The following is a 20,907-nucleotide window of genomic DNA, read 5'->3' as shown; positions in this document are numbered from 1 at the left end:
GATAGAGACCTAGGATCTTTTGATTTGAGGTTCTTGATCCAAAAATAAGAAAATTAGGTCAAGGTCAGAGGTCAAGGTCATATTTTAAATTTTGATTTTGGCTTATGTTCAATTCTCTTCAAGAACAGTATAAGATATGGACAACATATTTTTACTAAATTGTAAGTTGCGACATGTCGTAACACATAAATTTTGGTTGAAAGGGTACGCTAACATTGAATTGGAGTTTTCTCCCCTCTTATATTAAAAATTAGACATATTGTGATATAACTCATTAACCATATATAATTAAGACCTATAGTCTTTTGATTTGAAGCCCTTGGTTTATGACCTTGAAATTGAGCTCAAGGTCATAGGTAAAATTGACGTTCTAGATTTTGACCTTTGCTTTTACCTCATATGTATACATGATAAAGCCATGGGACTTTTTGCATTACGTTGCAAGCCACTTAACCATGGAACAGCCAACCGGAAGTGACCTGGTGTAAACTGGAAGTAGCTATTTTTTGTACTTATTTAATGTTAAAGTATATTGAACCATATATTTTTGGAATCAGTATCAAGTAAACTATCAAATACAACCGGAAGTGACATATTTCAAACAGGAAGTAACAATTTATCTCCCTTATTTAGAAAAAAATGTATAGAAACCATATATTTTTGGAATCAGTGTACAATAAGCTATCATTTGACGCTGGATATGATATATCAAACTGAATTTTAATAGTTCTATATCAAAATTGAACTTTATGGGTGGAAAGACCTTCAATTGTTCTCTGTACTATTGGTTTTTATTTTTTTTATTTATTTTTTTTCCGCCAAATTTTGTTCTTGTGATAAATATTTGTTTCGCAATATGTCGCTTAGATATTTCTTACATTGTATCGTACAGTGTATGCGCTTTTAAATTTCACCCTGCTTAGCCGAACAATTTTCTTTGTAAGAGTTATCTCCCTATTCACTGTTTATCAAGTGTGTGCATCTCCTTTGTAACAAATAAAGTTATCGACAAAATTCTTTTTCTAAATTGTTCGTTACATCCTAAGGAATTTTTGGTTATTTGGATCGAAGCGATTCGATGAAATTTTTTTAGGAGTTATCTACCTTTACCAAATAAATTTGTCGGTATGTATTTTTAACTCATAAACCGTTAACTGTATAACCCTAGAATGTTTTTATTTGAGACCCCTAGGTCCGAACTTAGAAAATGAAGTCAAGGTCAAAGGTCAAGGTCAAGTTCTCAATTTTGATATTTCCTTGTTTTTGCATTTTCTCCAACACTTTTAAATATACCTATAAAAGAACAAGTGCAAAATGTTTGCTTAATTGTAATGAAGATATGTTAAATTTGGTCTGAAACAATCTAATGGCATCAAATAGGAGTTAGTGCCCCTGAAATGTCCAATTATAAGGTTAATTGATTATTACTTCAACATGGTTCATTATAAAGCCATATGACCTTTTACAAAAGGTTGGGTGACATATGACCTTGAAAAATGACAGCGGGAAGTGACCTTGAGAAAACCAGAAGTAGCCATTTTTGCACTTTTTTCATGGAAAAGTACTAGAAATCCATATATTTTTTGAATGGGCATATATTAACCTATCATTTGAGACCGGAAGTGACATTTTATAAACCGGAAGTAGCATACAGTCGAACCTCGTTGTGTCAAACTCGGTTGTGTCGAAAACTCGGATGAGTCGAAGTAATTTCTCGGTCCCGGCATAATTCCCGTTTGATCAATGCATTTTAACCTCTGATGAGTCGAACTCGGATGATTTGAATTCTCGGTTAAGTCGAGGTAATTCTTAAGCCCCGTCGATGTAAAATTGATGTAAATTGACCCCGATGTCTCGAAGTGCAAAAGTAAAAAAAAAATCGAAAGAAATAAAAACTTTAAAAATAAAATTCATAACGGATGTTTTTCTTGTTTAACCTAAACATTTCCATAAGTGATTAAAGCTGTGTAAACATACTTGTTTGTATAACAGTTAAAATGACATGTTTATGGTGACTGCTAATCAACACCTTTGTTGATCGTCCAAGCGGAACTTGAACGTGCTGAACATATTTCACTTGGTATAAAAACGAAACGAATTTAAATGACACAAGCTGAGATTAAATTAACCGTTAGAATAAGAACAATAATTAAAAGGATTAAAATAGTTTATTAATTATTATGAGTCGGTCTTTTTAATCTATGAACACTGTTCACATTCTTTAAAGATTAGTTATGAAAATATTTTTACTTTGCTATAAAAGGGGTTGCATGGCCACAATAGTTCATTCTTACAGTACGCGATGTTAGCTGAACAATCTAGTGAAGGCACCGGGTCATCCGGGGGATAGCTAGATCGGCTAAGAGAAAACTCAATGTCAAATCAATAGAAGATAAATACCAAGCCATACTAGAAGTCGAAAGGGCATCAAAACCCAAGTCAGAAATTGCACGCAGTTTTGGTGTTCCTGCAAATACACTATCCACTTGGATAAAAAATGCTAATAAAATTAAAGAAGCTTACCAACAAAGTAGTTTTGCCCCTGAAAGAAAACGTATGAGAACTGCAACTTAAGAAAATGTTGAACACGCCCTACTCAAATGGTTTACTAGTGTAAGAGATCAAAACTTACCTATCTCAGGTCCAATGCTAACAACAAAAGCAGAGGAATTTGCAAAAAGATTAGACCACCCAGAAATTAAATGCAGCAATGGTTGGCTTGATCGTTTTAAAGATCGCCACAACATCACATTTAAAAAAATTTGTGGAGAGGCAAAATCTGTTGATGTTAACAGTGAAGCTATGAACGATTGGGTAACAGAACTGAAAGGCATAATGACTGAGTTTACACCAGATAACATTTTTAATGCTGACGAGACTGGGCTATTTTATAAATTGTTGCCAGAAAAAACTTTAGAGTTCAAAGGTGTAGATTGCAGTGGTGGTAAACGAAGTAAAGAGAGATTAACTGTTATGGTGTGTACAAACATGTCTGGTTCCGAGAAAGTCGAAATACTAGTCATTGGTAAATCAGTTAACCCAAGGTGCTTTAAGAATGTCAAAACGCTACCAACACAGTATGAGGCAAATAAAAAAGCATGGATGACATCAGAAATCTTTACCAACTGGTTAATAAAGCTTGACAAGAAATTTTTACGGCAGCAACGTAAAGTAGCAATGATAGTTGACAACTGCCCTGCTCATCCTCACGTTAAAGGCTTGAAAAGTATTAAGCTGGTTTTCTTGCCACCTAATACAACCAGTAAGACACAACCCTGTGACCAAGGTATCATTCAGAATTTAAAAGTTCACTACCGCAAAAGGGTCCTAATGAAACAGATTGCATGTGCCGAGAGTAAAACAGAGTTCAGTCTAACTGTCCTAGATGCACTCCGATTTCTTCAACGAGCTTGGTTCTCAGTCACAGCCACCACAATAAGCAACTGCTTTAGACATGCAGGTTTCAGTGTTGACATTGAGTCCAGAGTAAGTGACCGACAAGAAGAAGAAGATGACGACGACGATGATATTCCACTAGCCCGTCTTGCAGGAATTAATTTCACAGAATACGCCAACATCGACAATGATATTCCAACCAACTGAGCCACTAACAGACGACGATATTATCAACGAGATAACTTCGAGTATGAAAGAAACAGAAGAAGACAGTGACGAAGAAGATACGATCACGATAGAAAAACCCGTTCCGAGCTTGTCTGCCATGGTTGAGATGACTGATACATATCAGTCATACTTTGAAGCTCAGGACGATACAGAAGAATTGCTTCCACTACTCGCCAAGATCAACAACTATTTCACCAGAAAACAGCTTAAAAGAAAGTTGAACACAAAGCAGACGACCCTAATCAGTGATCTTTCAGGACTTGTTTCGTTTCGCGAGTGATTCCAAAATTTATAGTGACTGACCTTTGTAAATATTTGTGTATTGATTTATTTGTGAATGTTGTGTGTTGAATCTGTACTTGTGTGTTTAATTAGTACGATGGAATTTATGAATAGCTAGTGCTTACCTTTCAAAGTTAGTAGTGCTTGTCTTTTGTCTTTTATGAAAATAAATGTAAGCTTTCTTACCTGATAATTTATTTGCTCAGTAAAGAATAAACTACGTTAACTGTGTTTACATTTTTATTCATAGAAAGAAAAAATAAGGAACATGAATACACAATCATATATTATCATATCGAAAAAAGCACAATGATCAATAAACACGTATCTAGTTTACAGAAATCACATATTGGTATTTCATACATTTCAAATATATGACGTCACATTCGACCTCGGATGAGTCGAATACTTTCGTCTGGTCCCTTCGACTTCGACACAACGAGGTTCGACTGTATTATCTCCCTTATTACAGGCATAAGTATATACAAACTATATATTTTTGGAATCAGTGTGAATGAAGCTATCATATGAGACCGGAAGTGACATTTACTTAACCGGAAGTAGCCAATTATCTCCCTTTTTACAGGCAAAAGTATATATAAACCATATATTTTTGGAATCAGTGTAAATAAAGCTGTCATATGAGACCAGAAGTGACATTTTCTAAACCGGATGTTGGCAATTATCTCCCTTATTTCAGGCAAAAGTATATAGAAACCATATATTTATTGAATCAGTATGAAGAAACCTATGATTGGACGCCAATAGTAACTTTGAGTAAACCAGAAGTAGCTTCTTATCAATTATTTAGAAAATTGATGTGGAAAGACCTTCAATTGTTCTTTGAACAATTGGTTTTTAATTAGGTCTTTCCACTTTTCGGTGGAAAGACCTATTGTATTTGTTCTGATTATTATTTTTTTTTCTTCTTCTTCCACCACTTTTATTTCTTGCGTATAAATTTTGTTACACAAGATGTCGCTTAGATGTTTGATATATGATATCGAACAGTTTATGCGCCTTTGAAATTCACCCTGCGTAACTGAAGACTTTTCTTTGTAGGAGTTATCTCCCCGAACACTGTTTTCCTTGTGACTGCATCTCCTCTGTGACCATAAAAGAAAGTGACAAATTTATTTTATAAAATTGCTCGTTATATCCTTCGCATGATTTGTCCTATTTTGACCGAAGCGATACGAACACTCCATATGAGAGTTATTTCCCCTTATGCATTTGTTATTAGTGATATGCATTTCTATCTTGTAAACCATAAGTGATAGAGACCTAGGATCTTTTGATTTTAGGTCCTTGGTCCAAAAATAAGAAAATGAGGTCAAGGTCATATTTTAAATTTTGATTTTGGCTTATTTTCACTTCTTTTCAAAAACCGTATAAGATATCGACAAGATATTTTTACTAAATTGCAAGTTGCGACATGTCGTAACACATAAATTTTGGTTGAAATGGTACGCTAACATTAAATTGAAGTTTTCTCCCCTCTTATGTTAAAAATTAGGCATAAAGTGATATAACTCATTAACCATATATAACTAAGACCTATGGTCTTTTGATTTGAAGCCCTTGGTTTATGACCTTGAAATTGAGCTAAAGGTCATAGGTAAATTTGACGTTCTAGATTTTGACCTTTGCTTTTACCTTGTATGTATACGTGATATTTTTGAAAAAAAATGTATAGAAACCATGTATTTTTGGAATCAATGTACAATAAACTATCATTAGACGCTGAATATGATATTTTAAACCAAATTTTAATAGTTCTATTTCAAAATGGATCTTTATGAGTGGAAAGACCTTCAATTGTTCTCTGAACAATTGGTTTTTAATTAGGTCTTTCCACTTTTCTGTGGAAAGACCTATTGGTTTTCTTCTGATTATTTTTTTTTTTTTTTTTTTTCTTCCGCCAAATTTTGTTCTTGCGATAGATTTTTGTTTCGCAAGATGTCGCTCAGATGTTTCGTATATGATATCGAACAGTTTATGCGCCTTTGAAATTGACCCTGCTTAACCGAATACTTTTCTTTGTAGGAGTTATCTCCCTGAACACTGTTTTCCTTGTGCATGCATCTCCCCCGTAACCGTAAAAGAAAGCGACAAATTTATTTTACCAAATTGCTCGTTATATCCTCAGGATGTTTTGTCCAATTTTGACCGAAGCGATACGTAAACTCCATATGAGAGTTATTTCCCCTTCTGTATTTGACATAAAGGATATATAAATGTATAGCATGAATGGTAAGTGATAGAGACCTAAGGTATATTGATTTGAGTTCCTTGGTTCATTTAAATAAAATTGAGGCCAAGGTCAAAGGTCAAGGTCATATTCTAAATTTTGTCTTTTCCTTGTTATTTGATCTCCTCTGTCACTTTTAATATCACAAATTAAAGAACTAGTGCAAAATGTTTGCTTAATTGTGATTAAGATATGATACATTTGGTCTGAAACAATCCAATGATATCTAATAGGAGTTATTGTCCCTGAAATGATTCAATTTAAGGTTAATTGATTATTAATCCAACTTGGTACATGATAAAGCCATAGGGTCTTTTGCAAGCTGTTGGTTGACAGATGACCTTGAAAAAAGTAAACCGGAAGTGAACTTGAGTAAACCAGAAGTATTATTTTTTGCACTTATTTCATGGAAAAGTACCTAGAAACCATATATTTTTTGAATGATCATAGGTTAACCTATCATTTGAGACCGGAATGGACATTTTATAAACCGGAAGTAGCATATTATCTTCCTTATTACAGGCATAAGTATATACAAACTATATATTTTTGGAATCAGTGTGAATAAAGCTATCATATGAGACCGGAAGTGACATTTTCTAAACCGGAAGTTGGCAATAATCTCCCTTATTTCAGGCAAAAGTATATAGAAACCATTTATTTATTGAATCAGTATGAAGAAATCTATACTTTGATGCTATTAATAACTGAGTAAACCAGAAGTAGCTTCCTATCAATTGTTTAGAAAATTGATGTGGAAAGACCTTCAATTGTTCTTTGAAAAATTGGTTTTTAATTATTATTTTTTTTTTTCCGCCAAACTTTGTTCTTGCAATAAATATTTGTTTTATCGCAGTATGTCGCTTAGATATTTCTTATATTGTATCGTACAGTGTATGCGCTTTTAAATTTCACCCTGCTAAGCTGAATAATTTTCTTTGTAAGAGTTATCTCCCTATTCACTGTTTATCAAGTGTGTGCATCCCCTTCGTAACAAAAAAAGATATAGGCAAAATTCTTTTTCTAAATTGTTCGTTACATCCTCAGGAATTTTTGGCTAATTTGGATCGAAGCGATTTGCTGAAATTTTATAGGAGTTATCTACCTTTACCAAAAAAATTTGTTCGTATGTTTTTTTAACTCATAAACCTTTAACTGTATAACCCTGGAATGTTTTTATTTGAGGCCCCTAGGTCCTAACGTAGAAAATGAAGTCAAGGTCAAAGGTCAAGGTCAAGTTCTCAATTTTGATATTTCCTTGTTTTTGCATTTTCTCCAACACTTTTAAATATATCTATAAAAGAACAAATGCAAAATGTTTGCTTAATTGTAATGAAGATATGTTAAATTTGGTCTGAAACAATCTAATGGCATCTAATAGGAGTTAGTGCCCCTGAAATGTCCAATTATAAGGTTAATTGATTATTACTTCAACATGGTTCATTATAAAGCCATATGACCTTTTACAAAAGGTTGGGTGACATATGACCTTGAAAAATGACAGCCGGAAGTGACCTTGAGAAAACCGGAAGTAGCCATTTTTGCACTTTTTTTCATGGAAAAGTACTAGAAATCCATATATTTCGTAATTTAAATACATTAACTTATCACTAAAGACAAGAAGTGACTTTTGATAAACCGGAAGTGGCCAATTATCTCCTTGTTTACAGGCAAAAGTATATATAAACTATATATTTTTGGAATCGGTGTGAAAGAAGCTATTATATGAGACCGGAAGTGACATTTACTTCACCAGAAGTAGCACATTATCTCCCTTATTTCACTCAAAAGTATATAGAAACCTCTTATTTGTCGCATCAGTATGAAGAAACTTATGATGGGATGCCAATTTTAACTTTGAGTAAACAGGAATTAGCTTCTTTTCAAGAACTTTGAAAATTGATGTGGAAAGACCTTCAGTTGTTCTCTGAACAATTGGTTTTTATACGGCCGCAAAAAAATTTGTCGTATATTGGTATGACGTTGGCGTCGTCGTCCGGCGTCGTTGTCCGAAGACACATTAGTTTTCGCACTCTAACTTTAGTTAAAGTGAATGGATCTCTATGAAATTTTACCATAAGGTTCAATACTACAAAAGGAAGGTGGGGATTGATTTTGGGGGTTATGGTACCAACAGTTAAGGAATTAGGGGCCAAAAAGGGGCCAAAAATAAGCATTTTTGTAACTTCCAGACATAACTTGTGTGTTAGTGTATGGATCTCTCTGACATTGTACCACAATGTTCCATATCACAAAGGGAATGCTGGGATTGATTTTGGGGGTAATTGCCTCCAAATTTTAGGAATTAGGGGGCAAAAAGGGGCAAAAAACAAGCATTTTTCTAGTTTCATGACAATAACTTGTGTGTAAGTGTATGGATCTTTATGAAATTGTACTACAAGGTTCCATATCACAAAGGGAAAGCTGGAATTGATTTTTGGGGTAATTGCCCACAACTTTTAGGAATAAGGGGCCAAAAATAAGCATTTTTCTAGTTTCCAGACAATAACTTGTGTTCAAGTGTATGGATCTCTCTGAAATTGTACTGCAAGGTACCATACCACAAAGGGAAGGCTGGGATTGATTTTGGGGGTAATTCCCTAGAAATTTGAGGAATTAGGGGTCATAAAGGGGCAAAAAAAACAAGCATTTTTCTAGTTTCAGGACAATAACTTGTGTGTAAGTGTATGGATCTTTATGAAATTGTACTGCAAGGTTCCATATCACAAAGGGAAAGCTGTGTTTGAGTTTCGGGGTAATTGTCCTAAATGTTTAGGTATTTGGGGCCAAAAAACAAGCATTTTTCTTGTTTCCAGACAATAACTTGTGTTCAAGTGTATGGATCTCTCTGAAATTGTACTCATACATGTGAACCTCCCGACGGGAGTACAATAATCCCGTTTTTAGGGGTCTCCTCCCGACCTCCGTTGAAGACAAAAAAATCCCGTGTATGAAATATTTCATGAATGAAAAATTTCAGCCCAACATATCTCATTATCTGGTGTAACTGACATTACTGAAGTTATATTTTACCTGTAAATCAATTAACATGCATAATTATATCGCCTCACTTGTCACTTTGGGTGTCAAACATACTGTTAATCAACGATTTTTACCTCAGGCTAACTGCCGTTGTGTAATAAAACTTTGTTTATTTAAAATGAATGTTGGGTTACTTCCCTTGATTTATCCTGTTTTAAGTTACTTTCCTTTAAATAATGTAAATTTTTAAAAGAATATAAATAAAATATAAATTGAACAAATAATCATAAAAGGATGGTAATTAAATGATTTTAAATGTCTTAGGACAAATAAAAAAATAATAATTTGAAAATTATTTGAGGGTTCTATACTTCCTTTCAAAGCTTAAATTGAAATTTATATAATAGCTATGACCCATGATTATAGCTGGAATGTGTTACTTATCATGCATTAAAAATCTACTTGCATAAAGATAAAAATAAAAGATCTACTTGCAAATAGATAAGCAAATGTTCTGATTGCAATGAATAATGGTAAAAAAGATATGACCTAAAAAATTGAAGGAACATACTGAAAAAGAAGAATGTTAGACTGAACAAGTTGAAAGTTTAAAAAGATAGAGAAAATTTATAAGTACAAAGGTACTATAAACATAATACATTCGGATGGAAAGTTGAAGAAAACACACTTTAATAGACAATTTCTACAGCACACGGTTACATTTACGACAAAATTTATGTCGATTAAAAACATCCTGATCTGAGTCCTAATCTCCCAAACTCCTGATCTTAGTTTCACAGTCCATCACATGTATGTGTACTGCAAGGTACCATACCACAAAGGGAAGGCTGGGATTGAGTTTGGGGGTGATGAATCATAAGGGGTTCAAAAAATTGGGGGGGGGGGGGGGGGGGATTTTTTTTCCCTTTTTTTCTTTAAAATTTTCCATTTTAAATTGGTTATTCCTGATTTATATATAAAAGCAAATAATAATGATATGGTTTGAATAGATAAATTAAAATTTTTTAAGTTCTTAGACCACATTTATTCTGTGTCAGAAACCTATGCTGTGTCAAATATTTAATTACAATCCAAATTCAGTGCTGTATCAAGCTTGAATGTTGTGTCCATACTTGCCCAAACTGTTTTTTTTTTTCCTTTTTTTTCTTTTTTTCCTTTTTTTTTTCTTTTAAAATTTTCCATTTTAAGTTGGTTATTTCTGATTTATATTTAAAAGCAAATAATAATGATATGGTAGGAGATACACACCAAACAGGATGTGTAAATTATTATATAATAAGTATTTTGCAATAGCAAGAAATTTTCAATTGCACAGTATTGCACAATAGCAAGAAATCTTCAATTGCACAGTATTGCGCAATAGCAAGAAATCTTCAATTGCACAGTATTGCGCAATAGCAAGAAATATCCAATAGCACAATATTGCGCAATAGCAAGAAATTGTCAATTGTACAGTATTGCGCAATAGCAAGAAATATTTAATTGCACATTGTGCAAAAGAAGATACTTCGTATAAATTGCTTATTTCTTGACCAATTTCAATGGGGTTTTATTCTTGAATTCTTGGGGTTCTTTAATATGCTGAATCTAACCGTGTATTAAGTTTTTGGATTTTGGGCCCCGTTTTTAAATTGGTCCACATTGAGGTCCAAAGGGTCCAAAATTAAACTTTGTTTGATTTCATCAAAAATTGAATTATTGGGGTTCTTTGATATGCCGAATCTAACCGTGTACTTAGATTCTTAATTTTTGGTTCCGTTTTCAAATTGGTCTACATTAAGGTCCAAAGGGTCCAAAATTAAACTTAGTTTGATTTTAACAAAAATTGAATTCTTAGGGTTCTTTGATATGCTGAATCTAAACATGTATTTAGATTTTTGATTATGGGCCCAGTTTTCAAGTTGGTCCAAATCGGGGTCCAAAATTAAACTTTGTTTGATTTCAACAAAAATTGAATATATGGGGTTCTTTGATATGCTGAATCTAACCATGTATTTAGATTTTTTATTTTTTATGCCCCTTTATCAACTTTGCCCACATTGAGGTCAAAAGGGTCCAAAATTAAACTTTGTTTGATTTCATCAAAAATTGAATTCTTGGGGTTCTTTGATATGCTGAATCTAACCATGTATTTAGATTTTGGATATTGGACTATAATAGGTGAATGTCCAATTTAAAATTTTTAAGTTCTTAGACCACATTCATTCTGTGTCAGAAACCTATGCTGTGTCAAATATTTAATCACAATCCAAATGCAAAGCTGTATCAAGCTTGAATGTTGTGTCCATACTTGCCCCAACTGTTCAGGGTTCGACCTCTGCGGTCGTATCAAGCAGGGCCCTGCGGAGCATTTTATTAATTTTTTTTTTTTTTTTTCTTTCGCCTCATTTTGTTCTTGTGATAAATATTTGTTTCGCAATATGTCGCTTAGATATTTCTCATATTGTATCGTATAGTTTATGGGCTTTTAAATTTCACCCTGCTAAGACGAATAATTTTCTTTGTAAGAGTTATCTCCCTATTCACTGTTTATCAAGTGTGTGCATCTCCTTCGTAACAAAAAAAGATATAGACAAAATTCTTTTTCTAAATTGTTCGTTACATCCTCAGGAATTTTTGGCTAATTTGGATCGAAGCGATTCGCTGAAATTTTATAGGAGTTATCTACCTTTACCAAAAAAATTTGTCCGTATGTTTTTTTAACTCATAAACCTTTAACTGTATAACCCTGGAATGTTTTTATTTGAGACCCCTAGGTCCGAACTTAGAAAATGCAGTCAAGGTCAAAGGTTAAGGTCAAGTTCTAAATTTTGACTTTTCCTTGTTTTTGCATTTTCTCAAACACTTTTAAAGATATATATAAAAGAACAAGTGCAAAATGTTTGCTTTATTGTAATGAAGATATGTTACATTTGGTTTGAAACAATCTAATGGCATCTTATAGGAGTTAGTGCCCCTGAAATGTCTAATTATAAGGTTAATTGATTATTACTTCATCTTGGTTCATTATAAAGCCATATGACCTTTTACAAAAGGTTGGGTGACATATGACCTTAAAAAATGTCAACTGGAGACCTTGAGAAAACCGGAAGTAGCCATTTTTGCACTTTTGGCATGAAAAAGTACTTGGAATCCATATATTTTGTAATTTAGATACATTAACTTATCACTAAAGACTAGAAGTGACTTTCGATAAACTGGAAGTGGCCAATTATCTCCTGGTTTACAGGCAAAAGTATATAGAAACTATATATTTTGGGAATCAGTGTGAAAGAAGCTATCATATGAGACCGGAAGTGACGTTTACTTCACCGGAAGTAGTTAATTATCTTCCTTATTTCACTCAAAAGTAAATAGAAATCACTTATTTATCGTATCAGTATGAAGAAACTTATGATTGGATGCCAATTTTAACTTTGAGTAAATTGGAACTAACTTCTTTTCAATAACTTTGAAAATTGACGTGGAAAGACCTTCAATTGTTCTCTGAACAATTGGTTTTTAATTTCATTTTGTATCTCTTTATATATAACCTTGTACTTTTCAATGTCATCATTTTCTTTCAATGGATTTAATATAACTGTTTCTTTCATAGGTGGAAGGGGGAAACCAAAACGACAAATTCAGAGCTGTATCAAGCTTGAATGTTGTGTCCATACAAAAATTGAATTCTTAGGGTTCTTTGATATGCTGAATCTAAACATGTATTTAGATTTTTGATTATGGGCCCAGTTATCAACTTTGTCCACATTGAGGTCAAAAGGGTCCAAAATTAAACTTTGTTTGATTTCATCAAAAATTGAATTCTTGGGGTTCTTTGATATGCTGAATCTAACCATGTATTTAGATTTTGGATATTGGACCATAATAGGTGAATGTCCAATTTAAAATTTTTAATTCATTCTGTGTCAGAAACCTATGCTGTGTCAAATATTTAATCACAATCCAAATTCAGAGCTGTATCAAGCTTGAATGTTGTGTCCATACTTGCCCCAACTGTTCAGGGTTCGACCTCTGCGGTCGTATCAAGCTGCGCCCTGCGGAGCATTTTATTCTGCATGTTTTTGAATGTTTATGGACTTGCAATTTGACTAAACTAGTGTCATTTTCCAAGAATGAACAGGAGACATATTTATCAATAAATTTTACTACATCTTCATTTGAATCGCTTCCATATACTTGCGCATTTTCAATCCAGATCAAGATATGAATGTGTGGTGAACCTCTTTGTTGAAATTCAACCCTATAAAAATAATCTGTTAATTTCCCAATTGGATTGTGATCACTTTTCAACACCAGGTTGATAAACTGTTGGACATGATAATCAAAATATCTAGAGCATGTCACAGGGTCTTTCTGAACAAGTTTAGATTTCTGATTCCAATTCATTTCTTCCAATTCACTGTTAGTATACTCATTGCCATCATTTAAATACCTAGAATTCGTAATAAATCTTTCCAGTTAGTGTCTGCATATGAAAGAGAGCCAAACCATGTTGGACGACACAACTGCCTGATCATTGCAAACAAATCTTTCTTCCTCTTTTCAAGGTATACTGGAGAGTTTCTTAAACTTCTAAAGATTCAGTACATCTTTTGCTGTCCATTTTTTTCCATCTGATTGACATCTTCTTAGAGCAAAATTGACCTTATCACTTATGTTTTTTAATTGAATTTTCTTTAACTTGAAAAATATGTTTGGTACAGACTGTGCTACTCACCTATCCATGGACCTTAGTTCCCATTTGACAATATCAGTATAGTGAACAGAAACAGATCTCTCTTTGTTGCTTGCCTTATTTGACCACAAAATATAGTTGGAAAAGATAAGTACTCTGCATCAGGATCACTGTAGAGGCTAATTGTTCGTTGACCTTCACCAGGAGCAAAAGTTAAACCTGTATCACATGGTGGATTTTTGTCTGGAATGTAATCTAACAGTGTATCTGTATTTCCAACATGTGTTTCATTTTCATCTACTTCACTGAAATGATTGGAGTCATCATCTGTATGATTTAGATCTCGATTTTCCTCTTGTGTACTACTTTTTATACGACAGCAAAAAATTTTTGCGGTCATATATTGGTATGACGTTGGCGTCGTCTTCGTTGTCGTCGGTGTCGTCGTCGTTGTCGTCGTCATCCGAAGACACATTGGTTTTCGCACTATAACTTTAGTTTAAGTGAATGGATCTCTATGAAATTTTACCATAAGGTTAAATACCACAAAAGGAAGGTTGGGATTGATTTTGGGGGGTTATGGTACCAACAGTTAAGGAATTAGGGGCCAAAGGGGGCCAAAAATAAGCATTTTCTAGTTTCCAGACAATAACTTGTGGAACGGTGTATGGATCTCTCTGAAATTATACCACAAGTTTCCATACCACAAAGGGATGGTTAGGATTTGCTTTGGGAGGTTATGGCTCAAACCATTTAGGAATTAGGGACAAAAAAGGGGGAAAAACAAGGTTGTCCTGGTTAATGGACAAATACTTTAGTACAAAACATAATTTAAAGCAGTGTAAGGGAGATAAATCAAATACATCATTTGAATTATCTCCCTTACACTGCTTTTAAATTATGTTTAAAGAAATGCATATTTATAAAGGAAGACCAGTAAGAATATCTGCAAATGTTGCATTTTTTTTTTTACAAAAAAATCCATATGAAAGATTTGACACCATATTTTAAATTCTATTATAAAATAGATTAAGTTAGCACTATGGTAAATTTAAATGGGTAATTATGGTTGCAAACTCCATTGGAAATTTGAATTGAGATTATGACCATATCTTGAGTGAAAGAATTTTTTTTGGGAAAAAGGGGGGGGATAAAAAGAAATTGTGGGGGGTCTATTTTTTCTCATTTCAGATTTCAGAAATTAAAAAGAATTATTCTTCAAATATTTTTTTTTTTTCAAATTTCAAATATTGAAAAATTTCAAGAAGTAATCTTTAAGTGCACAGTATGGCACATTAGATTTGTAAAATCTTTGACCACATTTATTTATTTGTTATGCCGAATCTAACCGTGTGTTGAGATTTTTAATTTTGGGTCCAGTTTTCAAATTGTCCTACATTAAGGTCCAAAGGGTCCAAAATTAAACTTAGTTTGATTTTAACAAAAATTGAATATGTGGGGTTCTTTGATATGCTGAATCTAAAATGTATTTAGATTTTTGATTTTGGGCCCCGCTTTCAAATTGGTTCATATTGAGGTCAAAAGGGTCCAAAATTAAACTTTGTTTGATTTCATCAAAAATTGTATTATTGGGGTTCTTTGATATGCCAAATCTAACCGTGTATTTAGATTTTTAATTTTGGGTCCTGTTTTAAATTGGTCTACATTAAGGTCCCAAATTAAACTTAGTTTGATTTTAACAAAAATTGAATTCTTGGGGTTCTTTGATATGCTGAATCTAAACATGTATTTAGATTTTTGATTATGGGCCCAGTTTTCAAGTTGGTCCAAGTTGGGGTCCAAAATTAAACTTTGTTTGATTTCAACAAAAATTGAATATATGGGGTTCTTTGATATGCTGAATCTAACCATGTATTTTGATTTTTGGGCCCCGTTATCAAATTGGTCCACATTGAGGTCAAAAGGGTCCAAAATTAAACTTTGTTTGATTTCATCAAAAATTGAATTCTTTGGATTTTTTGATATGCTGAATCTAACCATGTATTTAGATTTTGGATATTGGACCATAATAGGTAAATTAAAAAAATTTAAGTTCTTAGACCACATTCATTCTGTGTCAGAAACCTATGCTGTGTCAAATATTTAATCACAATCCAAATTCAGAGCTGTATCAAGCTTGAATGTTGTGTCATAACTTGCCCCAACTGTTCAGGGTTTGACCTCTGCGGTCGTATCAAGCTGCGCCCAGCGGAGCATTTTATTTCATTTTGTGTTTCTTCTTTATTTATTTTTGCTATTTCTGTAATCCAATCCTTATTTATTTCTATTCCAGAAGACTTGTACAAGTCACTTGTTCTCATCAAATAATGTAATGCACAAATAACAGCAAATGGTCTGACATTTTCACTAAAATCACACTTTTTGAATGCCAGTTTCTTCTTCAGTTTAACTGATATTGTACCCGATTTGTCTGATGTATGTGGAAGTGAATTTATTGTAGGTTGAACTTCAACAGGCACATTTACAACATTGCCTTTAACTGATAACTGTCCACCTCTAGGCATGCAACTGTCGAATCTGCATAAAAGGAATTCTTAATGATAGCAGTCTCTCTTCAAAAGGATACAAATTTATTTCTTTTGGTCTTTGAGGAAATCCTATTTTATTGGCTATTGAAAATCGAGGAATTTTTTTGTTTTTTAATTGCATTGAGACAAGTGTGGCATATCCATTCTATGTGTTGTACAGATTTAAAATTGGTAAAGCAATGAGACATGTTAGCAGGAGTATTCATTTTAACTGTTTTAGCATTAACTACAGAATCACAGAACCAAGTTTGATGACATGAAGGACATATATATGTAGGACCTTCATTAATTTTTGTTTCAAAATATCGTATGCCTTGAATTCTTTTCTTTTTTAGTTCTTTTCATGATCTGTAAAATCGGTGTCTTTATTTTTAGTATTTTTGACTGACTGATTACAACTTCTGTCTTTGTCTAGGTTTTTCTGTTTAGAACTCTGTTTTGTCAAACGCTTGTACTCTAAATTTTCTGGATTTGACCTAGATTCTTGTTTTCTGTGGAAGTCTCGTTCGGACTCATGTTTTCTGTACTCTTCATCTTGTCTTGCTATTTTTTTCTTTTCTGCTTCATTTCTTTTGAAAACATCATTCTTTCTAGCTTCTCTTTTAGTAGCAAGTTCTCTTTTTGTGAAATCTTCATTCTTTCTAGCCTCTCTTTTAGAAGAAAGTTCTCTTTGTCTCTCTATCTGTCTTAAATCAGAATTATCTCTGAGACTTCTGACTTTCTTCTTCAGCTTTTCTATATAATTGTTATCCTTTCTTACTTCTCTTTTAGCAGCAAGTTCTCTTTTTGTGAAATCTTCATCCTTTCTAGCCTCTCTTTTAGAAGAATGTTCTCTTTGTCTCTCTATCTGTCTAAAATCAGAATGATCTCTTTGAGACTTCTGACTTTCTGCTTCAGCTTTTCTATAATTGTTATCCTGTCTTACTTCTCTTTTAGCAGCAAGTTCTCTTTTTGTGAAATCTTCATCCTTTCTAGCCTCTCTTTTAGTAGAATGTTCTCTTTGTTTCTCTATCTGTCTAAAATCAGAATAATCTCTTCGAGACTTCTTACTTTCTGCTTCAGCTTTTCTATAATTCATATCCTTTCTAACTTCTCTTTTAGCAGCAAATTCTCTTTTATTTAAATCCTCATGCTTTCTAGCCTCTCTTTTAGAAGAAAGATCTTGTTGTCAATCTATCTGTCTAAAATCAGAATTATCTCTTTGAGACTTCTTACTTTCTGCTTCAACTTTTCTATAATTTTTATCCTTTCTAGCCTCTCTTTTAGAAGAAAGATCTCTTTGTCTCTCTATCTGTCTAAAATCAGAATTATCTCTTTGAGACTTCTTACTTTCTGCTTCAACTTTTCTATAATTTTTATCCTTTCTAGCCTCTCTTAAAATTAGAAGAAAGATCTCGTTGTCTCTCTATCTGTCTAAAATCAGAATTATCTCTTTGAGACTTCTTAATTTCTGCTTCAGCTTTTCTATAATTGTTATCCTTTCTTACTTCTCTTTTAGCAGCAAGTTCTCTTTTTGTGAAGTCTTCATACTTTCTTGCCTCTCTTTTAGAAGAATGTTCTCTTAGTCTCTCTATCTGTCTAAAATCAGAATTATCTCTTCGAGACTTCTTACTTTCTGCTTCAGCTTTTCTATAATTCATATCCTTTCTAACTTCTCTTTTAGCAGCAAGTTCTCTTTTATTTAAATCCTCATCCTTTCTAGCCTCTCTTTTAGAAGAAAGATCTCATTGTCTCTCTATCTGTCTAAAATCAGAATTATCTCTTTGAGACTTCTTATTTTCTGCTTCAACTTTTCTATAATATTTATCCTTTCTTGCCTCTCTTTTAGAAGAATGTTTTCTTTGTCTCTCTATCTGTCTGAAATCAGAATTATCTCTTCGAGACTTCTTACTTTCTGCTTCAACTTTTCTATAATTTTTATCCTTTCTATCCTCTCTTTTAGAAGAAAGATCTCATTGTCTCTCTATCTGTCTAAAATCAGAATTATCTCTTTGAGACTTCTTACTTTCTGCTTCAACTTTTCTATAATTTTTATCCTTTCTAGCCTCTCTTTTAGAAGAAAGATCTCTTTGTCTCTCTATCTGACTAAATTCAGAATTATCTCTTTGAGACTTCTTACTTTCTGCTTCAACTTTTCTATAGTTTTTATCCTTTCTAGCTTCCCTTTTAGAAGAAAGTTCTCTTTGTCTCTCTATCTGTCTAAAATCAGAATTATCTCTTTGAGACTTCTTACTTTCTGCTTCAGTTTTCTATAATTTTTATCTTTTCTTGAATATCTTTTAGCATTTAATTCTTTTTCCCTGAATGTTTTATTTTTTCTTCTATTTTGCATGTAGTTTTTCATATATACAAATTTGAATACCTTTGTTATAACTTGACTCTTCAACAGAACAGCTTGATCATCTTTTTCATTGCTAACAGAATGTTCCTTGCAACAAGATTTGATATACTGGTAAGCAACCTTTTTTTGTTTTGTGTTCTTTAGTTTCTGATCTTCAAAATAATTCTTGATCTGCTTGTTTAGGACTGTCTCTGTATCTTTACTACTGATGCATACAGGTAGAATTTCACATTGTGAGTCTAAATCAATTTGTAAACTTGTGTAAAAAGCATACAAGTAACTGACAAGGTCATGTAAGTCAGCAAATCCTATCAAGATACTTTTACTCGAGGAATCTAATGGGTTATTTAGTGTACATTTGGAGTGAGAATGAGTGTAGAAAAAATAGTATACATGATTATAATAACAAACTGCTGAACATATGGCTCCAATCATAATAAGAAATGTTTGACTGCTTTGTACAATTTTGAACTGCTTCTTGAATGTGAGAAATCCAGACAACTCTTGGTACTGTAAAGCTATACCAAACAGAATATTTTGTTTGTTAATTGTAAAAATTCCCTCAGATATTTCTATCTTGACAGGAATTTCATCAAAATTTAAAAGCATACTTTGAAACAATCCCTGTGCTGTTAATTCTTGAACATGCTTCCTGTAAGTTTTATCTCCCTTATTTAAAATGTAATCCAGATTCAGTGTGTTTTGATCAAATTTTAAAGTAGTTAGTGATAAGAAAACTAAGCAATTACAAGTACATTGGTTGCCCCTGATTTGATAGGCAAATTTTGTGGCATACTGGTCAAATGTTCCAAATTTAACAAAGTGTGCATTAAAAGAATTGATATTTTTTTATACTTCTTGTTCTGAATTATTTTTAGATTGTTCATTCTGGTTTTGCAACAGATTGGTTTGGGTGTTACTATAAGAATCCTTCTTTGCATAATTATTGATTGATTGATTTGACAGAAAATCTGTTTGTATATGAGAGGTATGAGAATTTCTTTTGCATAATTATTGTTATCGTTTTGATTCAATTCAGATAGTTCAAGTTGGTTCAATGCAGATAGTTCCAGTTGATTCAATTTAGATAGTTCAAGTTGGTTTAATTCAGATTGTTCATTTTGATTCAATTCAGATGGTTTAGTAACTGTTTCAGTATAAATATGAGAAGTTTTTTTTGGCAATTCTTTTGTTACTGTTGTTTGCACTTAAGTGGAGGTCAGTATCCACCAAGTTATTTGAGCAACTGTTGTTGAGGGTGTCAGTATCACCCGTGTCAAGGTCAAATTTTGTACTGTTAATGGGGCCAGTATCCCCAGTCAAGTTCGTCAGTCTCTGTTTCTTTGGGTTCTTCACACCATGTTAAGCCTCTGCTGCTCTCCAATTTTTTCTTCTTGGTATCTTTAAAAATCTATAATTACATATGTAAATAATGTACAATGCTGAGGACAATATATTGCAAATATACAAATTAAAACATTAAAAGCTAGATGAACAATTTCCTAATAAGAGGTAATATGATTGGGCTAGACATAGTACATATATATATAAAAAATATAATAGACACAGTAATTACTATGTAAGCCTCTTGTATTGGAATAAAATATGTTAAGTGCAATTATGGTTTGTAAACATGTGGTTGGCATTTGGTTAAATAAAAAAAAATAAATTTGTAGGCGATTTATTTGTACACTCTAGGCTTTTTGTTCAATTTCTTTTTTATCATAAACAATGTTAGTGTATGTTAACCAACAGTCCATACTATCAACAATTATAAAAGATAATGAGCAAAGAAAACAGTTTTTCATATTTTTTGTACAAAAAAACACTTATCAAATGAATTATATTAGATACATTCAATAGTCTTGTCAATCTAAGTGCTACAGTACAAAATGTATGCACCAAACACAAATCAGACAATGTTTTACTATCATAGGGGTCAAGCATCAAATTTAAGGTCAGAGTGACCTAATTTAGATATAAGACGCCACCCCCCCCCCCCCCCCCCCGCCCCACCCCCACCCCACCCCACAATCCCATGATGTATCATAATACCAAGTTTGGTGAACCTCAGTTCTATAGTACAATAGTTATGTGCAGCGCACAAATCAGACAAGGTTTTACCATCATAGGGGTCAAAGGTTAGAGTGAACAGACACACCAAGCCCATGATGCAACT

At 32.9% G+C, this 20,907-nt stretch overlaps 4 protein-coding genes and 1 long non-coding RNA gene across 11 annotated transcripts in view; 3 read left to right on the top strand and 2 right to left on the bottom strand.

Annotated features, from left to right (window-relative positions):
* LOC127701240 (zinc finger CCCH domain-containing protein 13-like) overlaps positions 1-19,099 on the bottom strand; it is a 406,889-nt gene extending 387,790 nt beyond the window's left edge. Inside the window, exon 1 of one of the 2 annotated variants that reach the window (XM_052205066.1) lies at positions 15,924-19,099. In XM_052205066.1, the coding sequence (XP_052061026.1) occupies positions 16,719-17,465 (747 nt within the window). In that variant the 5' untranslated portion in view covers positions 17,466-19,099 and the 3' untranslated portion in view covers positions 15,924-16,718. The remainder of the gene's footprint in view (positions 1-15,923) is intronic. The other variant, XM_052205067.1, reaches the window with a different exon arrangement.
* The window catches only part of LOC127701233 (importin-4-like), a 997,117-nt gene that overhangs the window by 809,042 nt on the left and 167,168 nt on the right, over positions 1-20,907 (top strand). Inside the window, exon 30 of one of the 6 annotated variants that reach the window (XM_052205053.1) lies at positions 8,239-8,872. The exons of 4 other annotated variants lie outside the window; for them this stretch is intronic. The gene's annotated coding sequence lies outside the window, so the exon portion shown is untranslated. The remainder of the gene's footprint in view (positions 1-8,238; positions 8,873-20,907) is intronic. One more of the 6 variants, XM_052205055.1, reaches the window with a different exon arrangement.
* LOC127701235 (GPI transamidase component PIG-T-like) overlaps positions 1-20,907 on the top strand; it is a 242,162-nt gene that overhangs the window by 117,046 nt on the left and 104,209 nt on the right. The gene's annotated exons all lie outside the window — the stretch shown is intronic.
* LOC127701252 (uncharacterized) overlaps positions 1-20,907 on the bottom strand; it is a 239,064-nt gene that overhangs the window by 167,200 nt on the left and 50,957 nt on the right. The window lies entirely within an intron of this gene.
* On the top strand, positions 2,161-3,818 carry LOC127701238 (tigger transposable element-derived protein 4-like). Its single transcript, XM_052205063.1, has one exon. The coding sequence runs from the start codon at positions 2,647-2,649 to the stop codon at positions 3,601-3,603; it is 957 nt and encodes a 318-aa protein (XP_052061023.1). The 5' UTR covers positions 2,161-2,646; the 3' UTR covers positions 3,604-3,818.

Source organism: Mytilus californianus, unplaced genomic scaffold, assembly GCF_021869535.1.
Source record: "Mytilus californianus isolate M0D057914Y unplaced genomic scaffold, xbMytCali1.0.p SCAF_5, whole genome shotgun sequence".
In the NCBI taxonomy this organism is placed as follows: Eukaryota; Metazoa; Mollusca; class Bivalvia; order Mytilida; family Mytilidae; genus Mytilus; species Mytilus californianus.
This window is presented reverse-complemented; position numbering and strand designations above follow the sequence as displayed.

Bases quoted from the DNA above. Each gene is read 5' to 3' on its own strand.
- LOC127701238 (XM_052205063.1), top strand. From the start codon at position 2,647: ATGCTAACAACAAAAGCAGAGGAATTTGCAAAAAGATTAGACCACCCA.